The following is a 22,158-nucleotide window of genomic DNA, read 5'->3' as shown; positions in this document are numbered from 1 at the left end:
ACTCCCGAAGCCTTTCCCATATATGGGTATAGCCACAAGGCAGCAGAGGTTTAACATCAGGGTTTCCTTCCCCTAGGCGTGTTGCCTGCCAAGGCTAACGAGCCCCACCTGCCCGAAGCGACTGGTTTTAAGGCACCAGTGACTCGCCTTCGCCCCTTCTCCTGTTAGTGGAAACAGTTCCGCCACGAGAAGGCCAGGAGTCGGGCTTCGGTTGTCAGAGGCTATTTGAGACCCATGCCATTGGAGCATTTTATAGAGAGTGGGAGCTTATCCCCACTCCCACCCCCGCATGACAAACTAGTCTCTAGTTTAAAGGATATGGATATTTTAGTCACTATTTGCATAATTTAAAATTGCTTCCCAAAGCTGTTATACCATTGCATAGGTCCACCAACAATTTTTAGCATGCTTATCTTTTCCACGACGCCTCCAACATTGACTGCTGTGATTTTTTGTTGTTTTTGCCAACTTGCAGGGTATGCAGTGAAACCTCAGTTATGTTGATTTGCTTTTCTCTTATTAGTGATTTAGGACAGTTTTTCACGTGGCTGTAAATGTTTTGCCCAGAGTTGGAAACTGCAAGTAGCCAAGCTTAGCTAAAAAGTGAAAGAAGTCCGAAAAGGTGGAAATAGAGAAAGGAAGGGAACCAACATTTATTAAGTACCTGTTAAGCACCTATTGTGCTAAGGACTTTGATCCTCACAACAACTCTGGGAGGTTGGTGGGAGGAAGATCTTGAGAGGTTTGAAATGCCAAGTTAAAAAGATAGCAATCGGGGCAGCTAGGTGGCACAGTGGATAGAGCACCGGCCCTGGAGTCAGAAGTACCTGAGTTCAAATCTGGCCTCAGACACTTGACACTTGCTAGCTGTGTGACCCTGGGCAAGTCACTTAACCCCAATTGCCTCACTAATTTAAAAAAACAAACAAACAAAAGATAGCAATCTTTGTGGGGAAGATAAGTTCAGTCTGGAAAATGCTGAGTTTAGGCATCCAGCTGGAGATGGGGAACTAGAGTTCAGGAAGAAAAAGGAGGTGATAGATAGATGATAGATAGAAAGAAAGAGGGGCAGCTAGGTGGCGCAGTGGATAGAGCACCGGCCCTGGAGTCAGAAGTACCTGAGTTCAAATCCGGCCTCAGACACTTAACACTTACTAGCTGTGTGACCCTGGGCAAGTCACTTAACCCTCATTGCCTCACTAAAAAAAAAAAAGGAAAGAAAGGAAGGAAGGAAGCAAGGAAGGGAGATGGGTAGATAGATAGCAATAAAAGTGCTACTTGTACTCAGGAGTGACGTGCTCATACCTGGGTCTTAAAAATGTTACTTTGGCGACTCTCTGTAGGATGGATTAGAGGAAGACTGAGAAAAGGGAGGGAGACCCAGTAGGAGGCTATTGCAAAGGTCCCAGTGAGAGATGAGGCCCTGAACTAGGACAGTGACCATGTGAATGGAGAGAAAGGGATGGATACAGGAGATATGCAGGTATCAGTGAAGTGAGCAGAATCAAGAGAACATTGCACACAGTAACAGCAACATTGTGTGATGATCAGCTGTGATAGACTAAGCTCTTCTCAGCAATACAATGGTCCAAGATAGTTCCAAGGGACTCATGATGGAAAATGCTCTCCACATCCAGAAAAAAGAGCTGTGGATTCTTAATGTAGATTGAACCATACTATTTCTACTTTTTTGAGGTTTTTCCCTTTTGTTCTGATTCTTTTTCACAACATGACTAATGCGGAAATATATGATTGTGCATGTATAACCTATATCAGATTGCTTGTTGTCTTGGGGAGGGGGGAGGGAAAGGAGGGAGGGAGAAAAATTTGGAACTCGAAATCTTATAAAAGCAAATGTTGAAAACTATGTTTAACTGGAAAAAATAACATACTATTAAGATTGGGAAAAAAGAAACAAAATAAAGTAAAATAAAAGTGGATTTAGGGGGCGGCTAGGTGGTGCAGTGGATAAAGCACCGGCCCTGGATTCAGGATTTCCTGAGTTCAAATCCGGCCTTAGACACTTGACACTCACTAGCTGTGTGACCCTGGGCAAGTCACTTAACCCCCATTGCCCCGCCAAAAAAAAAAAAAGTGGATTTAACAAAAACAAAAAGATGTGCAGGTAAAGTCAAGACCAGTTGTCAACTAGCTAAGAGGGTGAGGGAGAGTAAAGGCTCAAAGAGGATTATAAGGCTGCCAATTTGAGTGACTGGAAAGATGTCTTATTGACAGAAATAGGGAAGTTAAGAAGAGTGGTAGGTTTGAAGGAGAAAGATAATGAATTCCATTTGGGGCCCGTTAAGGTTGAAATGCCTCACTGGAATGGCAGCTGGTGATTCAAGGCCAGAGCTCAGGAGAGATTAGAGCTAAGTACATAGATCTGGGAATCATCTGTGCAGAAATGATCTTTGAGACTGATGTGGAAATATGTTTAACATGATTGTACGGGTATAACCTATATCAGATTGCTTGCAGTCTTGGGGAGGGGGCAGGGAAGGGAGGGAAGGAGAACAATTTGAGGAACTCAAAATCTTATAAAAATGAATGTCACAAACTATCTTCACATGTAATTGGGGAAAAAAAACTATTAAGAGAAGGGGGCAGCTAGGTGGCACAGTGGATAGAGCACCGGCCCTGGATTCAGGAGTACCTGAGTGCAAATCCAGCCTCAGACACTTGACACTTACTAGCTGTGTGACCCTGGGCAAGTCACTTAACCCTCATTGCCCAGCAAAAAAGAAGAAAGCAAGAAAGAAAGCAAGAAAGAAAGCAAGGAAGGAAGGAAGGAAGGAAGGAAGGAAGGAAGGAAGAAAGAAAGAAAGAAAGAAAGAAAGAAAGAAAGAAAGAAAGAAAGAAAGAAAGAAAGAAAGAAAGAAAGAAAGGAAGGAAGGAAGGAAGGAAGGAAGGAAGGAAGGAAGGAAGGAAGGAAGGAAGGAAGGAAGGAAGGAAGGAAGGAAGGAAGGAAGGAAGGAAAAGAAAGAAAAAAAGAAGAGAAGAAGGGGCAGTTAGGTGGCGCAGTGGATAGAGCACCGGCCCTGGATTCAGAAGGACCTGAGTTCAAATCGGGCCTCAGACACTTAACACGTACTAGCTGTGTGACCTTGGGCAAGTCACTTAACCCCAATTGTCTCACCAAAAAAAAAAAAGAGAGAGAGAGAAGAAGAAGAAGAAGAAGAAGAAGAAGAAGAAGAAGAAGAAGAAGAAGAAGAAGAAGAAGAAGAAGAAGAAGAAGAAGAAGAATGATTATCGAGCCCATGTGAACTCATGAGATCTCTGAAAGAGGGCTTTGGTGTCAGTGAGTGAAACTTCCAGGGAGGTACATCTCTTAGCATAACAGGATTTATAGCTGCAGGAAACTGTAGGTATCCCCTAATCTAATTCTTTCATTTTACAAACGAGAAATTGAAGCCCATAAAAGACAAGAGCCTTTATTTATGTAGCAAATAGTAAAAGAAAATTCCAACCCAGGTCCTCTTGACTTCAAACTCAGCCCTTTTTTCAATTCCTCCACACTGCCCCATTAGGGCTCAATATAAGAGCAATTAGATCTGTACAACAATGCAAAGGACCTGTTCGGAAGTGAGTTCCCTGTCACTAGAAGTATCTGAAAGGCTAGACAAATAAATACCCATCAGGAATATTATAGCAGGGAAACTGAACTAAATGGCCACAGAGTCCCTTCTATATTTTCAACTTTACTGTTTTCTCTCCTCCCCTTTCTTCTCTGTGACTACTTGTCACTTTCCTTCCTCCCTCCGCCACTTCTTTATCCCCCCCCAAATTTTTCTATAATAGAGAATTAAAGTAAAAATATGGCAACAAAATATTGATTGTGTTCATTTAATAAAGTTTTCTTTTCTGTTCTTATTTTAAAGAGCAAGAAACTCCGTAGCGTAGTGGAGAGTCAGCCTTGTCATGGACACCTGTGTGATCCTGGCCAAGTCACTTAACTTCTCAAAAACTTTTGAAGATACAGAGAAAGTGCCAACTTGGATTGATAGAGAAGAGTTTCCTTGTCTGGGATCTCCCAATACCAGTGGGAGAGCAGGTAAGTCTAGTCTTTTATATGTGTTTCTCAAAAAAGAAATTAAGATAAATTACTTTTTACTTCCATATGGCCCTTGAGTTTTCTCCCAATGTTTTTCTATTAGTAGAAAAAAAAAGGTGCTCACCTCGAGAAAGGAGATTTTATAGGATGCTAAGCGATATTTACATAATTCACTTAGAAAATGTTTTAAATAAATCAGTTCATTCTCTTCTCATTTCTCCATAATCTGCCTTCATGTCTCTAATAGGTACTTCTTTCTGTTTCCTAGTCCAGCCCCATATCCCAATTTGCCTCAATTATTCCTAACTGGCTTTTACATTTAATACAGCAGACACAAAAGGAAGTATTTTAGAGTGGCATGCAGGATTTGAAGACAGGAAGACTTGGGTTCAAGTCCCACCTGTTACTGCTTGTGTGACCTTAGTCAACTCACTTCATTTTTTTGAGGCTCTTAAGAGTTGGGATCATAGGATTGATGTAGGAGGCAAAAAGGGGTTAACAGAAAAACCTAAGATCCAAGCTTTAATTCAGATATTAGCTCCAAAACTGAGTCAGACCCCAGTTAATGGATAATTTACAAGTCAGGATGCTAGGTTCTCTTACCCACAGTGATCAGTACCCATAATGGGGCCATAAAGGGTCAGGTCATATAACAATAAGACCTTAAATAAAATGACAGGCTATAGAAATTCTAATGAAAAATGTGAAACTAGCCATGGGAAACAAAAAGAGACATGCACAGAAAAGGCCAGATTTGTTTCCAGGTACACCTTATGATGTGTAAACCCCCAAAACACACCTCCACTGAAAAAGGTGTGCGCCTTGGTTAGGACCCCAGGAACTCCAAATTAGGATAAGTTCTCCCCTATACCTCCCTAAAGTGGAGATTATTATAATGAGACTGATAAATCAATTTATCTATACTATAAATATAATTGTCTTTCCTTTCCCTATTCCAGAGATACCTTTCCACTTTTCTGGTTCTCTCCCTGTGGTCACTCACAGTATTGCAATAAAACTTGGGGAACTGAGTCACTGAGTCTTGTAATTCTTTTGGGACGGCTCACGATCAGTTTGCCCCCAAATTCCATCCCACATCAGGATCAGAGACTTAAAACTGGAATGGGCCTTGGAGGTCAAATGGTCCAAACTCCTCAGAGAAAGGAATCTGGGGGTCAAGGAGAGGAAGGAACGTGCTCACAATTACACACGTCCTAAGGGGTAGCCAGGATGCAAACCTAGGTCCCTGACACTACAGCATGCTGGTTAATCTGCTACTCAAATTGAAGAGACAGATTGCGTCTGTGTTTGGAAAGAGGACTCCCCCAGGTCCACCCTGAATATTCCTCTATCATAGATCTTTGACTGATGGCACGTCTACCAATCGAGGAACAAGCTTCAATCGCGAGCTGTGTTGGGCACCGTGCTCGGGATAAAGCGGAACTCAGAGCGTCCCTGGCCTAAAAGAGGTCGCGATCACAATCGTGAAATGACGTCACATACGCTTCGGTGCCTAACCTAGCCTACCCAATGGCCTAGTAAAGTTTGCCACCCACGTGGCTTCACTCCCCCGTCCCGCTCTGGTAAAACAGAGGGTGGGCCACCCCCGCCTAAGGACACCGAGGCCCCGCTCCGCTCTCGGTCCGTTAGGGGAAGCTGACGTCAGGCCAGAGCCATCGAGGCCAGGCCCGAAGCTCCCCCCCCCACCCCGAGGCGGGAGGGGGCCTAGGGCGCAGCCGCAAAGGACGGCCATGCGCGACGTCCTCGAGAGCGTCTCGCGTGGGGTCGCGGGCGGCCGTGTGGATTTTTCCATTGCCACTCTAGGAAACAGTGGAGGTCTCGGCGTCTCTGTGGTCGGCGGGAAGACAAGACTATCGAGAAAAGGGCAACAGGGTCTGGAGAGAGAGGGGTGACCGGTTGGAAAGGGAAAGCTGCAGTCTGGAACTAAAAATCTTATGAAAACAGATGTTGAAAACTAGTTTTACATGTAAATGGAAAATAATAAAATACTTTTATGATTAAAAAAAAGAGAAAGCCTCAGACACTTGACACTTACTAGCTGTGTGGCCCTGGACAAGTCACTTAACCCTTGTTGCCCCGCAAAAAAAAAAAAAAAAAGAAGAAGAAGAAGAAAATGAGGGAGTCAGGCGAGAGGGTGAAAGATGAAGAGAGAGACTGAGAAAAGTTGAAAAAGGTCAGCAAGGTCAGGGAGATGGGATACCAACAACACCTATAGCGTTTTGAAACTTGCAAAGCACTTTCACACACGTTACCTCATTTGGTGAGGAGAGGAAAATGATGGGTGAGCTGAGTGGGCCGAGAGAGATGAAACTGGTGGGAGGGTGGCAGAGGATGAAATAGATGGGGAGGTGGTAAAAATGAAATATAAAGACAAAATTGCACATAGAAACAATTTTAAAAATTAATGGTGTAGGGGGCAGCTAGATGGCACAGTGAATAGAGCACTGGCCCTGGAGTGAGGAGGACCTAGGTTCAAATCTGGTCTCAGACACTTAACACTTACTAGCTGTGTGACCCTGGGCAAGTCACTTAACCCCAATTGCCTCACTGAAAAAAAAAGAAAGAAAAAAATGAATGGTGTAAAGAATGCCCACAAAATTTATAATTAGACCTCCTTTTCTTCTTCACAGAAGTGGGGAACTATGAATGCAGGATGCATGTTTAATGGTGGACTTAATGTATTGATTAGTTTTGTTCAACCGTTTTTTTCCCCTTTTAAAATGTTTGCAGGGCAGCTAGGTGGCACAATGGATAAAGCACCAGCCCTGGATTCAGGAGGACCTGAGTTCAAATGTGACCTCAGACACTTGACACTTACTAGCTGTGTGACCCTGGGCAAGTCACTTAACCCCCATTGCCCTGCAAAAAAAAAAAAAAAATATATATATATATATATACACATATGCAATAAGGGATGGGACTGGGGAAAGGGAAGGGCAAAGGGACTTAATTAGGAAATTAGGTGATATAAAACACATATTAATGTAAATGGGGGGGGGGAGGCAGGGCAATGAGAGTTAAGTGACTTGCCCAGGGTCACACAGCTAGTAAGTGTCAAGTGTCTGAGGTCACAATTTGAACTCAGGTCCTCCTACATCCAGGGCCACTGCTTTAGCCACCTCACCACCTAGCTGCCCCTGTAGTAATGTAAATATAAAAAAATGATCTGGCTATCTCATCTCAGGCCTCCTGGGGTTCTATACCTTGGTGGAAGCACCACCATTTGGTTTCCCATTCTTTCTCAGTTTCACAGATCCAGAAACCAGATTTTGCTATTTCTCTCAAGACCAAGCAGGGCCCTGGTAAATTGCTTCCCATTAACCAAATATAAGAAACTAATTAAACTAGGATGCCCATTTGGCAGCTTGTGATAAGCATGTAACACAACATCGTAGAAACAATTTGGAAAGATTTAACTCTGATTAATGTAAGGATCGACCACAATTCCAGAGAATCAGTGATATACTCCTTACCTAATAAAATGGTTGGTGGATTCGGGGTACAAAATGAGATATACTTTTTAGACATGACCAATGTGAAAATTTGATTTGCTTAACTATCCATACTTGTCATAAGGGTTTTATTTTTCCTTCCTTTTTTTTCCAATGAGGAGAGAACATATTTTTTTGCTAATTGAAAAAAATAAATTTAAATTTAAAAAAAGAAGGTGTAAACTGCCCCAAACATGGTTTGTCTAAACGTGGATCAGAGGAAGGCATGGACAGATATCTCTGGAATCTGGCCCAACCCTCTGCCTCTCTCTGGAGGTGAAGAGAAGTGAGCACATGGCTTCTTCAGGTCTACCTTCTGTTGTTCTCTGTTGAGAGGTGGTACTGGATTAGAATTACAACTGCCCCCTCAAATATTTCTGGTCTATCAGAACAATTTGTAGTTGTTGTTAAAAAGTAAAAGCTACTAGCTTCCCTGATCACCATCCCTTAAAGGGGTATCACCCAAGACTACCTTTTTCCAAGCTTCACCTCTTCCCATCAAATGCTAATTACACAAAAGACCATCACATATAATGATTCGAGTAAATCCATTTATCCAAAGAGCAAACAGAAATCAGAATTATACAGAGTAGACTATAACAAATACACAGGAGCGAATGAGCTCTTTAGATGAGAGCCACTTGAGACTTTGTTCAACCAAGAGAGCAACCTATCTCACCCAATGGGAAGTGCACTGAAGTCTCGAAGGAGGCAAGCTGAAAATTAGCCATGTTAAGTAACCAGCTTCTCTTTACATGTCTACAAGAAAGTCTCACTTTCTTCTCCTTGGAGTTGGTCCCAAAGAGAGTTTAGAACCATATATGCCTGCCTCTCAAAACAAGAATGATGTCTCTCCTCTCTAAAGCTATTGAGCCATCTCATAACCAGTCAGTCAGTCAGTCAGACATGCAGAGTCTTGTCTGCTTCTCTCCACCATATCAGGAGTCATGCCTGGGCTTGAAATCCAAGTTAGAAGTACAAATGTCTGTTTGTTTGGTTTTTTGGGGGTTTTTTTGCGGGGCAATGAGGGTTAAGTGACTTGCCCGGGGTCACACAGCTAGTAAGTGTCAAGTGTCTGAGGCCAAATTTGAACTCAGGTCCTCCTGAATCCAGGGCTGGTGCTTTATCCATTGTCACTTAACCCTCATTGCCTCACTTAAAAAAAAATGTCAAAAAGAAACCTACTTAGGAAACCAAATTGTTGGTTTGTTTTATCATGGCAAAAGAAACTAGATGATCTTAGGGGCCACTATCTTTGGGTTGACAGGCTGATATACCATTACCCTCTGCTAAGACTATTGATAGCAGATTCATTAATTCCCAACCCAAGAGTGATAAAGCAAACTTTCAATTTACTGCTTATTAACGATGTATTTGGAAGCATCTTGATTTCAACAGCAAATCATCTCCAAGTTGTACTGAAGGGTGGGATGTTCTTGGGAAATTTTCCTATACGTAGTGTTACCCAGTTCTATTAGCTCATCTATGGGGACAATCTGATGCTCCCTGAGGTTTCCTCCTCTTTGGCTTCAGAAAGTTGATTTTAGATGAAAAGTAAGAGTTCAATCATAATCTCTCCAAACCTCTCAATTAGGGAAATTCCTACCGTTTAGACACAGGTTGGCCCTTTACATTTTGATATGTTGCTGGTTAATCCCTGGCCTATTGGTGGTTGAAGCAAAGCTCAATTTACTGGAAATATATGGGTGATAAAGAAAGCAGACTACATCACAATGACTATAGACAGGTACTACTAGGAGGGAACTTTGGGGGAAGCTGCAACCTCATCCCCATCCACACTGGGTACATCCTTGCTAGTATGGAAAGTTTCCCCACATTGACTGCATCTAGTTTCATCATAGCTAGTTTTAAGCCAACTTACGTGTCAGGGCTCTACCTGACTCTTGGCAACATTTTAAAAAATCTTTTTTTTTGAAACTGTTATTCTCTGTCCACTAGCTGATAATGCATGAGGTGTAAACTTTCTCTCACCTCACTCCCTCATTCATAAGGTCTTTGGAGTGTTGGTTTTTTTGTTTTGTTTTGTTTTGGCCAGGGCAATGAAGGTTAAGTGACTTGCCCAGGGTCACACAGCTAGTAAGTGTCAAGTGTCTGAGGCCGCATTTGAACTCAGGTCCTCCTGATTCCAGGGCCAGTGCTTTATCCACTACATCACCTAGCTGCCCCATTCATAAGGTTGTACTCCTTTTTGAAACTTGATGGTTGTTAAAGTAAAATCACTTGAATATTTCTTTTATTGATCACTTTTAGAGGACTTCTTTCCTCTATGAATAATGTTTGATTAGGTTTTTATTTCCCTGGACTTTACTTTACTGTGACTATTACATTCAGAGTGGTTTTCTTTTGCTGCTGCATTTAATTATTGTTGCTTAATAAGATCTAAGGAGCTCCTGAAAGCTTTCCTCATTAATTACATATATACAGTATTTTTGTCTGTACTGTCTGGTGACTTAACTCTTTTTGTAGATTTCTAATTCATTACATTCCAGAGTTTCTCTCCAACATAAATCCTGATAGTTAATAAAGTCATATTAGTAGGATAAGTCTAAGGCCTTGCATTTCCAGTGTTTAAGAAATTCTGACCATTTAAGGCTTTCAGTCATAGCATTTTTCTCCACTATGAATTTTCTAGGTTATTTGATCTTCAATAAGTTGTGAGTTCTGGTTTCCCCAAATTTGTTACATTTTTTCCCTTTCTGTGTGCATACTCCAACTTATATAGCAAGTTCTGATTGCTCCCTTGACATCTTTAGCTTTTCTTTATGGGTTTTTTTTCTTTATAGAATTGTTTGACAAATATTAAGGCCTGAGATCATTCTCAAGGCCTTCCCACATGTGGGTTTTTCTCCAAATGCATTCTTTGATTTTTCATAGGTCTCAAGGACCCCTGAAAGTTTTTACACCTTTATTTCTATACACTTACCATTGAACACTGTTATTTTTTAATAAGGTCTGAATGTCCCCATGAGCCTTACTCATATCTGTTACAATTATAGGGTTTTTCTTCCATGAGTTCTCTGATGGCCAATTCGAAAAGCTTTCCCACATTTCTTATACCCGTAGGGTTTTGCTCCTGTATGAATTCTCTGATGTTTACTAAGGTCCGAGTTCCCCCTGAAGGCTTTCCCACACTTATGACATACATAGGGTTTCTCTCCAGTGTGAATTCTCTGGTGTTCAATAAGGTCTGAGTGCCCCCTAAAACTTTTAGCACATTCATTACAATGATAGGGTTTTTCTCCTGTATGAATTCTCTGGTGGCTAATAAGACCTGAACTGACCCGAAAGGCTTTCCCACATTCATTACATTCGTAAGGTTTCTCTCCTGTATGAATTCTCAGGTGTTTAACAAAATCTGAATTCACCCTGAAGGCTTTCCCACACTGCCTACATTCATAGGGTTTTGCTCCTGTATGAATGCTCTGATGCTTAATAAGGTCTGACTGTGCCCTAAAGCCTTTGCCACATATGTTACATGTATATGGTTTTTCTCCTGTATGAATCCGATGGTGGCTCGTAAGGCCTGACCTAATTCTGAAAGCTTTACCACATTCTTTACATTGATAGGGTTTCTCTCCAGTATGAATTCTCTTATGCTTAGAAAGGTCTGAGTGTCCCCGGAAGGCCTTCCCACATTTGCTGCATCTATAGGGTTTCTCCCCACTATGAATTCTCTGGTGTTCAATGAGGCTTGATTTTCTACTGATGGTTTTGCCACATTCCTTACATTTGTAGGGTTTCTCACCACTGTGAATTTTCTGATGTTCCAGAAGGCTGGAGTTCCTGTTGAAAGCTTTCCCACATTCATTACATTTATAGGGTCTCTCCCCACTGTGAATTCTTTGATGCTCCAGAAGGCTTGAGTTCCTGCTGAAGGCTTTCCCACATTCACGACATTTGTGGGGTTTCTCTCCACTGTGAATTCTCTGATGCTCCAGAAGGCTTGAGTTCCTGCTGAAGGCTTTCCCACATGTAGCACATTCATGGTTTTGCTCTCCCTTGTGCTTACTCTGACGTCTCATAAAGCAGCGGTGAAATGAATCACAGACCTTGGATTTCTTTCGGATGGGATATCTCTGTTGTGTAACAGAGTTTGAGCTAACATCACTCTTAATGCATTCATGCCCTCTTCTTACTTTAAGGCCACTGCTATAAATACCAGTCACCTGCTTGAAATCTGTCTCCTGGCAAAGAGGGCACCTTGGTTCCTCCTTCAGTGTGTTTACAGAATGTTGGTCCAGTCTAGAGTCATGGTCAGAATTTTCTTCAATGTTATGGCAACTGGCCCTGGGAGGTTTGGTCAATAACATACTCTGCGCTTTGCCTTCTTCAGCAATGTCTTGCTTTGGAATAGACACTTTATTTTCAGACTCAATCCCATAACCTGAAATAATACAAAGAGGACAGCAAATTCACTTTTCTTTATGTTGGGAGAAAGGAAAGAGGTCATCTGAAATAAGGGACAAGAAAATCACTGAATGAAGTAATACTTAATGGATCTTTACATTTTTGACTATATTCCATGGGAGGAAGGAAGTGGTAGTGTTAGGAGTAGAGAGGGATTGGGACCTGTGATTTCATTGGAATAAGGAAGCTCTCACAACAAATGCAAATCAGCAACAACTATTTAATTCATAAACTCAGAATTTACTCAGAGGTTAAAGTGACTCACCTAGAATCACACACAGCTAATGTGGTCAAGGTAGGCTTTGGACCCAAGCCAGCTCTCTATCTGCTAAGCCATGTTGCATTCCATACAATCACCCAAACCAAATAAATATAAACAAGGCAATAGCTAGCTAAGGAATGAGAAGAAAACAAGCAAGCCCACAGAATAAAAATATTCAGGAATGAATGACAAAGGAAAAAAATAACCCCAAAGGATGAAAAAGAATCTTGTGATTGACAGGGGTGGTAAAGATAAAATGGATTAAAGGAGTAAAAAGGGGTAGGAAAGGGAAAAGAGAAGGTGAATTAGTTGAAGATGAAATTTGAAGGAATGTGGGAATGATGGTCAACAGAAGTACAAAGACATAACTCTGAGCATGGAGGAAGGGCAATGATGGGAGCAACTATTTTCTTCCATGAGAAACTGTTGGTGTAGCTGAAAGAGCACTGAATTGGGGGTTAGAAGACCTGGTTTTGAATCCTGGCACTATCACTCATCAGCTAAGTGACCTTGGGCCAGTCACTTTATAGTCCAAATAAGTGAGTGGAACTAAGAGTTGTACCACTGCTTTGGCTTAACAAGGGGATGAGTATTCCCTTGTGGACATCTGGGTAGAAAAAAGTAGCCCTGGAATCCAAGAGTGAGAAAGGAGGTCATGGAACTTATAGCATCCAAATACCTGGGGAGCTCAAGTGGTATTGGGGATTCCTCACCGTCCAGTAACTTAAGACTGTCCCTACCTTCATCCACCAGTTCTTATGCCTCTTGATTCCCATAGATGTTCATGCGGTTCCCTTACTCACCAACATGAATCATTGGAATCTTCATTCTGGGTGGAAATGGCACGCATGGAATTTGCCCTTGCTCCAGCTGAGAGATTAGGTCCGGTTTGGAAACTGGAAAGCCTGATCATGAGAAAGGAAGCAGATGATTGCTGTTTGATTTGAGGACCCAGAGCCCTGCAGGGCAGAGCTCAAGCCCAGGCACCTTCCCTCGGAAAATCACCTCCAATATATAGTTGTTTTCATGTTGTCTCCCCCATTAGAATAGGAGCTCTTTGGAGCAGCTAGGTGGCACAGTAGATAGAACACTGGCCCTGGAGTCAGGAGTACCTGAGTTCAAATCCAGCCTCAGATGATTGACACTTACTAGCTGTGTGACCCTGGGCAAGTCACTTAACCCCAATTGCCTCACCAAAAAGAAAAAAAAGGAAAAAAGAAAAGAGAATAGGAGCTCTTTGAGAACAGACTTTTTCATCTTTTCTCTATTTTTTCTTTTCCCTTTCTTTATATTCCCAATGTTGAGCATGATGCCTGGCACATAGTAGGCACTTAATAAATTCTTGTGACTTGACAGAAACTGGATGTTCAGGGATTGGGTATAAGAAATATACATAGGAATATCATACAAACTGTAAGGAAGAAGCTAGACCTCTCTACAGGGGCTTCAGCAATGTTCTAGCTAGAGGGGCCAGTGGTAGGCATGGGTCAATCTCAAGGAGCACATGATCTGGGCAGAAAAGAACTCTTGGGTCCTGAGATATGGACTTTGAGACTTCCACAGAATATAGAAAACTTTCCTATAGGGACTCACTGGAGATGGGAAGAGACAAATCCAGAGATAGTTGCAGGAATCCCCGTCTTCACCTCTATATCAAATGAAATAATATTTATAAAGCACTTAATTAGTGCCTGGCAAATAGTAGGCACTACATAAATGCTTATTCCTTCCCCTCCTCTATAAAGACCAAACCAATGACCTGAGACTAGGGAACAGAAAAATGCCCTGTTTTAGGATACAAGAATTGGGAATGTTCATCCCTGAGCTCAAGTTCACTGAGGGTTTAACACATCACAGAAATAAGGCAGAAACTTCAGAGAGGTGACAGGAATCAAAGGATCATAGAATGAAGGCTTCGAGTCCAACGTCCTCATGTTACAGATGAAGGAGATCCAGTGGAGATAAAGTGACTAGCTTGAGGTCAATAGGACCTGGGACTCCAAATCCCTTTGCAGGGCAGGAATGGTGAGATAGCAGCTTGTCTTAGAAGATCTGGAGATGTGGCTCAATATCAATTAGCAGCAAGGAGCTAATGCAATTTTAGGTCATTTTCAGAAACAGAATAGAATACCCAGGATCAGGCAGATGGCGGCAGAGCTGTGTGCAGCTGGCCTAGGTAGACTGCATCTGAAGTATTAGCTCAGTTCTAGGTGCCCCACTTCGGATAGGACACAGATAAACTGGACAGAATCCAGAGAAGGGATTATGGGAACAGAGACTTAGAGGCCTCCAACTTTCTTTTTTCTTTCTTTTTTTTTTTTTTTGGTGAGGCAATTGGGGTTAAGTGACTTGCCCAGGGTCACACAGCTAGTAAGTGTTAAGTGTCTGAGACCAGATTTGAACTCAGGTCCTCCTGAATCCAGGGCCAGTGCTCTATCTACAGCGCCACCTAGCTTTCCCCGGCCTCCAACTTTCAACCCCTTCATCTTACAGATGAGGAAAACCGAGGCACTGAGATGTCAAGTATCTAATCAGCTAATAAGTCACACAGCTAATAAGCGTCCAGGACAAGATTTGGATGCAGAACTGCTTCATCGGAAGTCCAACTGGGGAACCTGTGAAGTGACTATTTCAGGAGGACAAATTAGCAACCTTCAGTTATCTGGAGGGCAGTCGCATGGCCCCAAAGGAGAGAACCAGGAATAATGGGTACAAGTGGCTAAGATGCAAAATGTCGATGTCAGGGAAAATGTCCTAACAATTAGAGCTCTCTAGAATGGAAATGGGCCTCCTCCTCAATGGAATTCTTCCAGCAAAGTCTGGATGGCCATATATCTATTATGTGCTCTATAAGGAATTCTAGGTGAGCCTCTGAGGCCTCTTCCAATTCGGAGTCTGGGATTCTAGAGAATGATCAGAGAGGTAGGAGAAGAACCGGGACATTGCAAAGCAACAGACAAGCAGAGAGAGGAGAGGATTTCAAGAAAGGGTGGACAGTAGGGTCAAATTAAGAATCACACACACACACACACACACACACACACACACACACAGCCATTGAATTGACTGATGAAGTCATTAGTGATCTTGGAAAGAACAAGCAAAACAGGCTTAACCATGTTCTCATTCTGCTCAGTAAACTCCAGTGACTCCCTATTACCTCTAAGGTAAGATATAAGTTCCTCTATTTGGCATTTAAATACTGGCCTCTTCCCACTTTCCTGATCTTTTTACCCTTTCTTCCCCTCCACAGAGTCTATGATACCACTACACCGACCTCCTTGCTGTTCCCTGATCAACATGATTCCATCTCCTGACTCCATGGCTCTACACCGGCTGTCATCTCCTATGCCCAGAATGTCTCTGCTCCTTCACCCTTCTCTGCCTCTTACTTTCCATGGCTTCCTTCAACACTCAGCTCAAATCTCACTTTCTACAGGAGGCCTTTCCTAGTCTGTCCCAACTGTCATTCTTTCTCACCCATGCTAGTGCTTTTTTCCCAAATTACCTATATACATACTACCTATACACACACACACATACACATATAACCTATATATTTCTTGTATGTACATATTGTCTTCCCTATTAGAATATAAGCTTCTTGAGGGCAGGGACTATTCTTGCCTTTCTTTGTAACCCTAGCACTTGACACAGTGTCTGGAACATGATAAATGATTAATAAATGCTTGTTGACTGACAGTTTCAGTACAGGGTTGATCATGGAAGCCAGATTGCAAGGGATGGGCGCTAAATGAAAAGTGTGGCAATGCAGTCCAGTGAATGAAAAGAGCACTGGTTTAGGTTTTAGGAGACTCAGGTTCAAATTTCAGCTCTGCCACTAATCAACTTCATGATTTAGCCATGTCATTTAATCGCTACCATCCCGATATATAAAATGAATATATCATTGCAGTTCTAACATTAAGAGATTTCTAGAGAATGAATTTCTTTAAAAAGAAGTTTGATGGCAGCTAGGTGGCGCAGTGGATAGAGCACCGGCCCTGGATTCAGGAGTACCTGAGTTCAAGTCCAGCCTCAGACACTTAACACTTACTAGCTGTGTGACCCTGGGCAAGTCACTTAACCCCAATTGCCTCACAAAAAAAAAAAAAAAAAAGTTTGGTTTTCAAGTCTACAAAGTGGAGAAGGGATATCCTCACAGTCCAGAAATATGACTAATCCCCACCTCAGTCCAAGTAATCTGGTGTGTCACAAGCCAGAGAGGTTCCTAATATTTTCTAATAATCTGCCAAGGAAACAGCTTCTGAATGAAGCAAATCAAGTCTAATTTGGGATAGCATCACATAAAAAACTCCCATTCAAACTTTATGGATTACACAGAAAGAGTCTTTATAATTCTGTTAAATGTGTTATTTTGCTGCCATGTAAAGTCCTATTTACTTTCATTTGTCTTGGAATTCTGTTTCAATTGCTTAGGGGTGGCACCTTGCTCCACGGGGCCATGGACATCCTTTTTATATGCTTCAAGATTTTCAAACCTTGAATTATGTCCCGTGTCTTGGCCTTTGTTTCTCAATATAGGGTGTCCCAAAAGTCTTAGTCAAGTTTTAAAGCATTAAAGATACTAAAGCTTAAAATTTCACTAAGACTTTTGGGACACCCTGTACTTAAAAGTTCTCATTTAATGTTCTTCCCTTGTATGAAGACTCTCCCTAACCTTCACCCCTTTGATCATTTCAGATGTCTCTTTCTAGACATTCCCTCCAGGTCATTAATGTCCTTCTTTAGGTGTGGTGACCAAGCAGTACATGCTAAATACTCCACGGAATCACTCTTAGTAGTCAGGTATAAGGACAGGAGAGTATTGATAGCCTTCTAAAATGAAAAAAAAAATGAAAATTTACTGAATATAAATTTGCCCCTTGTAATCACTTAGAAAGGATTTCTGGCCAAATATGGACAAGAATTACAAAGGCTAAGAAGGTATGGCAAGGGGGCAGCTAGGTGGCGCAGTGGTTAAAGCACCGGCCCTGGATTCAGGAGTACCTGAGTTCAAATCCGGCCTCAGACACTTGAAACTTACCAGCTGTGTGACTCTAGGCAAGTCACTTAACCCCCATTGCCTGAAAAAAAAAAAAAAAAAAAAAAAGAAGGTATGGCAAGTGGGCCTTTACTTCCGAGTGTTGGAGGGTCATTAATGCAGCTTTATCATTTCCAAAAGAATTTCCCTGTTCTCTTTCTCCTCTTTTAATTCTGAGTCCAACTCACTGTCTATTTGCAGTATCTGTTCAATATATTATATCTGTGTGTATCTATATTTTTATCTCTATCTATCTATCCATTATGAGGCATCAAGGTGGAACAGTGAATAAAGTACTGTGCCTGGAGTCAGAAATACCTGAGTTCAAAACTGGCTTCAGGCACTTACTAGCTGTGTGACCCTGGGCAAGTCATTTAACCTGTTTGCTTTAATTCACTGGAGAAGGAAATGGCAAACCACTCCAGTATCCTCGCTCAAAATGGTACACAGGATCCTAAAGAGTCGAACACGACTAAATGATTTAGCAACAACATATACATTATACATATATATGTACATATATGTGTATATGTATGTGTGTGTGTATGTATGCATGCATGCATGTATAAGTTCTATAAATTGCCCATCTAACTTCACTAAGCATTCTTCATTCATTTGGTTTTTCTAATGAAGGTGGTTAGGTCAAACCCTTTGTGTGGTTATGGATCTTATCTGGGAGGCTGTGTGATATTCTGGGGCCTAATGTGTGGAAAAGTTGCAGTCTGTGGAGGGAGATCTATACAAATGAAATCATAGATTTGCCAAAGAACCACATTATTCACTGTTTTTTAAAACGCTTCTAATTTTTATGACGTTTGTAAGTGCACATCAGACAGGGTAACTATCACTTTCTTTTTGTCCCCGCACTTAGCATAGCATAAGGCATGTTGTTGTTGTTGTTGTATTATTTCAGCCATATCTGACCTTTTGTGGCTCCATTTGGGTGGTTTTTTTTTGGCAGAAATACTGCAGTGCTTTGCCATTTCCTTCTCCAGCTCATTTTACAGATGAAGAAACTGAAGAAAACAGGGTGAAGTGGCTTGCCTCGGGTCACACAGCCAGTGAGTGTCTGAGGTTGGATTTGAACTCAGGAAGATGAATCTTCCTGGCTCCAGGCCCCAAACTTCTATCTACTTCAGCACCACCCAGCTGCCCTAGGGCACATAGTAACCACTTAAATGCCTGTTAATTGATTATAGAATTTTTCATATCATTGTGTTATTAACAAATGAGGGGGGGCAGGTAGGAGGGGGGGCAGCTAGGTGGCGCAGTGGATAGAGCACCGGCCCTGGAGTCAGGAGTACCTGAGTTCAAATCCGGCCTCAGACATTTAACACTTACTAGCTGTGTGACCCTAACCCCAATTGCCTCACTGAAAAAAAAAAAAAAATGAGGAAGGACAGCTAGGTGGCACAGTGGATTCACCAGTCCTGGATTCAGGAGGACCTGGGTTCAAATCCGACCTCAGACACTTGACACTTACTAGCTGTGTGACCCTGGACAAGTCACTTAACCCTCATTGCCCCGCAAAAAAAAAAAAAATGAGAAAACTAAAAATTAGAGTCTTATGTACTGAGTGGGATGGCAGAGAACACTTACCTACTAAAAGCACATTCCCATAATTCTCCAGCATCACGTCCCTGTAGAGCCTCCTCTGTGCAGGGTCCAGTAGTGCCCATTCCTCCTCTGTGAGATAGATGGCCACATCCTCAAATGTCACCAGCTCCTAAAAGCACCAGAATAGAGAGCTAAGATCTCTCAACTTTACGTGGCTAACTGGCCAGGGATGTGGGGGTAGCAGAATATATTAAAGAAAAGGTGGATACAAGGGAGAGTGGGAAACATCTAATTAGCTGTCAGGGAACCTAAGTTCCAATGCCTGGCTCAAAATATAAATAAACAGGTTCTATAGATTGCCCATTTAACTGCATGTCAACTCATCACTACCAGCAACAACTGTTAAGCAGTTGCCACCAACAGGCATATAAGCAGAAGAGCCCTGGGAATGGCAGCACCTTTTAGACCACTAACCTTGCTTCTAGCCCAACCCTCACATCCAGGGAGACAATTCCTATAGAGAAAGGTTCATCCATCCCCACCAAGTGCCAACCAAATGTCACTCACAAGGCAGGCAGGCCAGAGGCTATCCTGAGAGACTAGAGGTAACATGTGCCAGACAGGCTAAACCACCACCACAACCACCACCACAACCACCACCACAACCACCATCTCCCTTCAGATTCTGATGGAGACACTCCAGGGTCCTATACCCAAGAGCCTCAGGAATAGCAATGCTTAACTAATATTTGTTTGTTTGGTTGGTTTTTTTGCTGGGCAATGGGGGGTTAAGTGACTTGCCCAGGGTCACACAGCTAGTAAGTGTCAACTGTCTGAGGCCGGATTTGAACTCAGGTCCTCCTGAATCCAGGGCCAGTGCTCTATCTACTGTGCCACCTAGCTGCCCCAGGAATAGCAATGCTTACAACCCAGAATCCAGAGCTATCATCCTAGGAAGTGACCCCTTTTGGAGATGTAGCTTGGCCGTTGCTCCTGTAGGTGCTATGGACACAGTTACTGAACACCCACAAAGGCAAGTTCTTGTCACCAGAGTCCTTGGCACTGTCAAATACTTCCACATCAGAAACCGACATGATCTTCTCTGTGGAAATGACATTAGAAGAAATACTGCCATCTACTTTGCCACTGCACGCAAAAGACCATGGCACCTTTGCATCTGACTTGCAGCTGAAACTGCCCAAATATGTTGTCTCCATTAGAATCTGAGTTTGAGATCAGGAATTCTCTTACTTTTCTATTTGGATCCCCAATGCCCAGCATGGAAGTGGCCACATGTATTCAAATTTGCACTACTTGAAGTTATGATTATGTAAAATATGGTAACTAGCTCCAAGCCAATGGAAACATGCAGCATAAATTCAAATAATGCAATTATTTGGGGGATTCATTATTCACACTAATCGGACCGGTAGTAGTAAATGCTTTCTTCATACATTGATTTTCTCCACCCATAAAATGGAGATAATAATAGTAGCCAACACCCATCACCTAGCAACTCCTAATGATTAGAAGCAGGGTTCTGGTTCTAGGAGGGTACATCTCTGAAAGATGTTGAGAATAAACTCAGCTGGTGGTGATGACAACTTGGGAACACTAGAGGGAGCCACAGCTCACCTGGGATCTGGCTGTCAGAGCACCTGTCATCAGCTTGTCTCCTTTGCTTCTGCGCAGTTAGATGGAGCTAAGGAAAGTGCAAAGAGTAATGAGTAAGATCAGTCTTGCCCTATAGCCTCATCCTGCCTGGATTATTAAAACCTATTTAAACTGAGCTGATTCTGTGGCCCATTACAATGCATTACTGCTTGACATTCCTTTTATTCTTCCTTATCAATTCTCATTCCCCAAAGCAATCATTCCAATCTTTTTTTCCTCCCCTCTCACACTTAAACATGCCCCCATTTCCTACAGTTACACCCTCCGGATTCATTCAGAAGACTGAGACCATCTGACCTGAAGTCCCTTAACTACCCACCTCTTTTTAAAATCAGCTTCATAGCCCAATCTGTCCTTCAACATTAGCATCCATCACTAATGTTAATTTCTCTATCATATGCCCTCGATCCCACTCACTCCTGCCTCTCCTGGGATCTTGTAATCATCACCTCTCCTGAATCTTTCATCTTTCCCATCTACCTAAAACACGTCCATGTCTATTTCACCCTAAAAGCCTTCTCTTGACCCTGCTTCCCCATCAAACTACTATTCCACTTGGCCATTCCCTTTCCTTCACTGTCAAACTTCTTCATTATCCACTCTCAACTCAAGCTATTGTGATCAGACTTCAACACCTACCACTCTAATGAAATTGTTCTGAGGTTACATAATTCCAAAGGTTTGTTTTCTAGTTCTCACCCTCCCAGACTTCTCTGTAGCATAACATTGACCACCTCCCTACTAGTATTTTCTCCTCCTTGGCATCACATATGCTCATGGGGTGCTTTCCTAGCTCTCTAACCACTGCTTCTAGGTCTTTTTCACTGGCTCCTATCATCTGAACTCCTTACCGTTGCTATTTCCCAAGCTTTTGTCTATTGATTCTAAATATACTCTTTTCTCTATATATACTCTTTCCCAGGACAAGCTCATTTACTCCCCGAGCACGGATTCCAAGGCCTCCCTTCTGAGCTCCAATCTTTTATCTACAACTATGTGTAAGAGCAGCTTCACTTGGATGTCCGAGAGATGCCCCCAAATCAACATATATAAAACTGGGCTTATCGTTTCCTCCATTTAAACCTTCTCATCCTTCTGACTTCACTAGCTTAGTGGTACCACCATTTACCCAAACACCCATTTAAAACTGTGGAGTTCCCTTTGGCTCTCTCATAGCCAATGGGTGCCAGTTTTATTATCTTCAATATCTCTAGGACTTATCTTGGCCTTTCTAGTCCCATTTTCTGCTATAGATTCTCACCATTGCCCACCAAAACTATTATATCACCTGCCTTACATGTCTTTTTGCCACTATTTCCCCTTTTCTTCAAGCTATCTGAGCCTAAAGTTGACTTGACCCATGATAATGCTGACACATCAGGGTATGACAGAAACAGAGAATCGGTGCAGTCACCAGAAAAGGCTAAAGCTTTAGAGGCAGGTTCAAACACGTAAGCATACAGTTCCCCAACACACTCTCACTATCTTACCTCCTAACCAGGAGTGACCACCCTTCTCTCACAAATGTCTGCTCTCCATCGCAACCTCTATTTCACTGCTTTGAAGAAAGTGATTTGGGGTTGATTGGATAAAGATTCCATTCCCACCCTCCTTCTCCCCTTGGACTCAG

The 22,158-nt window shown here is 42.3% G+C and overlaps 1 protein-coding gene across 1 annotated transcript in view; it reads right to left on the bottom strand.

Annotated features, from left to right (window-relative positions):
• Window positions 1–20,638, bottom strand: part of LOC122733978 (zinc finger protein 420-like) — a 50,256-nt gene extending 29,618 nt beyond the window's left edge. The window contains 4 exon segments of the mRNA XM_043974672.1: window positions 10,603–11,968; window positions 13,057–13,158; window positions 18,897–19,023; window positions 20,490–20,638. Coding sequence (XP_043830607.1) covers window positions 10,603–11,968; window positions 13,057–13,158; window positions 18,897–19,023; window positions 20,490–20,519 — 1,625 coding nt within the window. The 5' untranslated portion in view covers window positions 20,520–20,638.
• Window positions 20,639–22,158: the final 1,520 nt, after the last annotated feature.

This window comes from Dromiciops gliroides, chromosome X (genome assembly GCF_019393635.1).
Source record: "Dromiciops gliroides isolate mDroGli1 chromosome X, mDroGli1.pri, whole genome shotgun sequence".
Lineage (NCBI taxonomy): Eukaryota > Metazoa > Chordata > Mammalia > Microbiotheria > Microbiotheriidae > Dromiciops > Dromiciops gliroides.
Note: the sequence above shows the minus strand (reverse complement) of the source record. Positions and strands in the feature narration are given on the sequence as shown.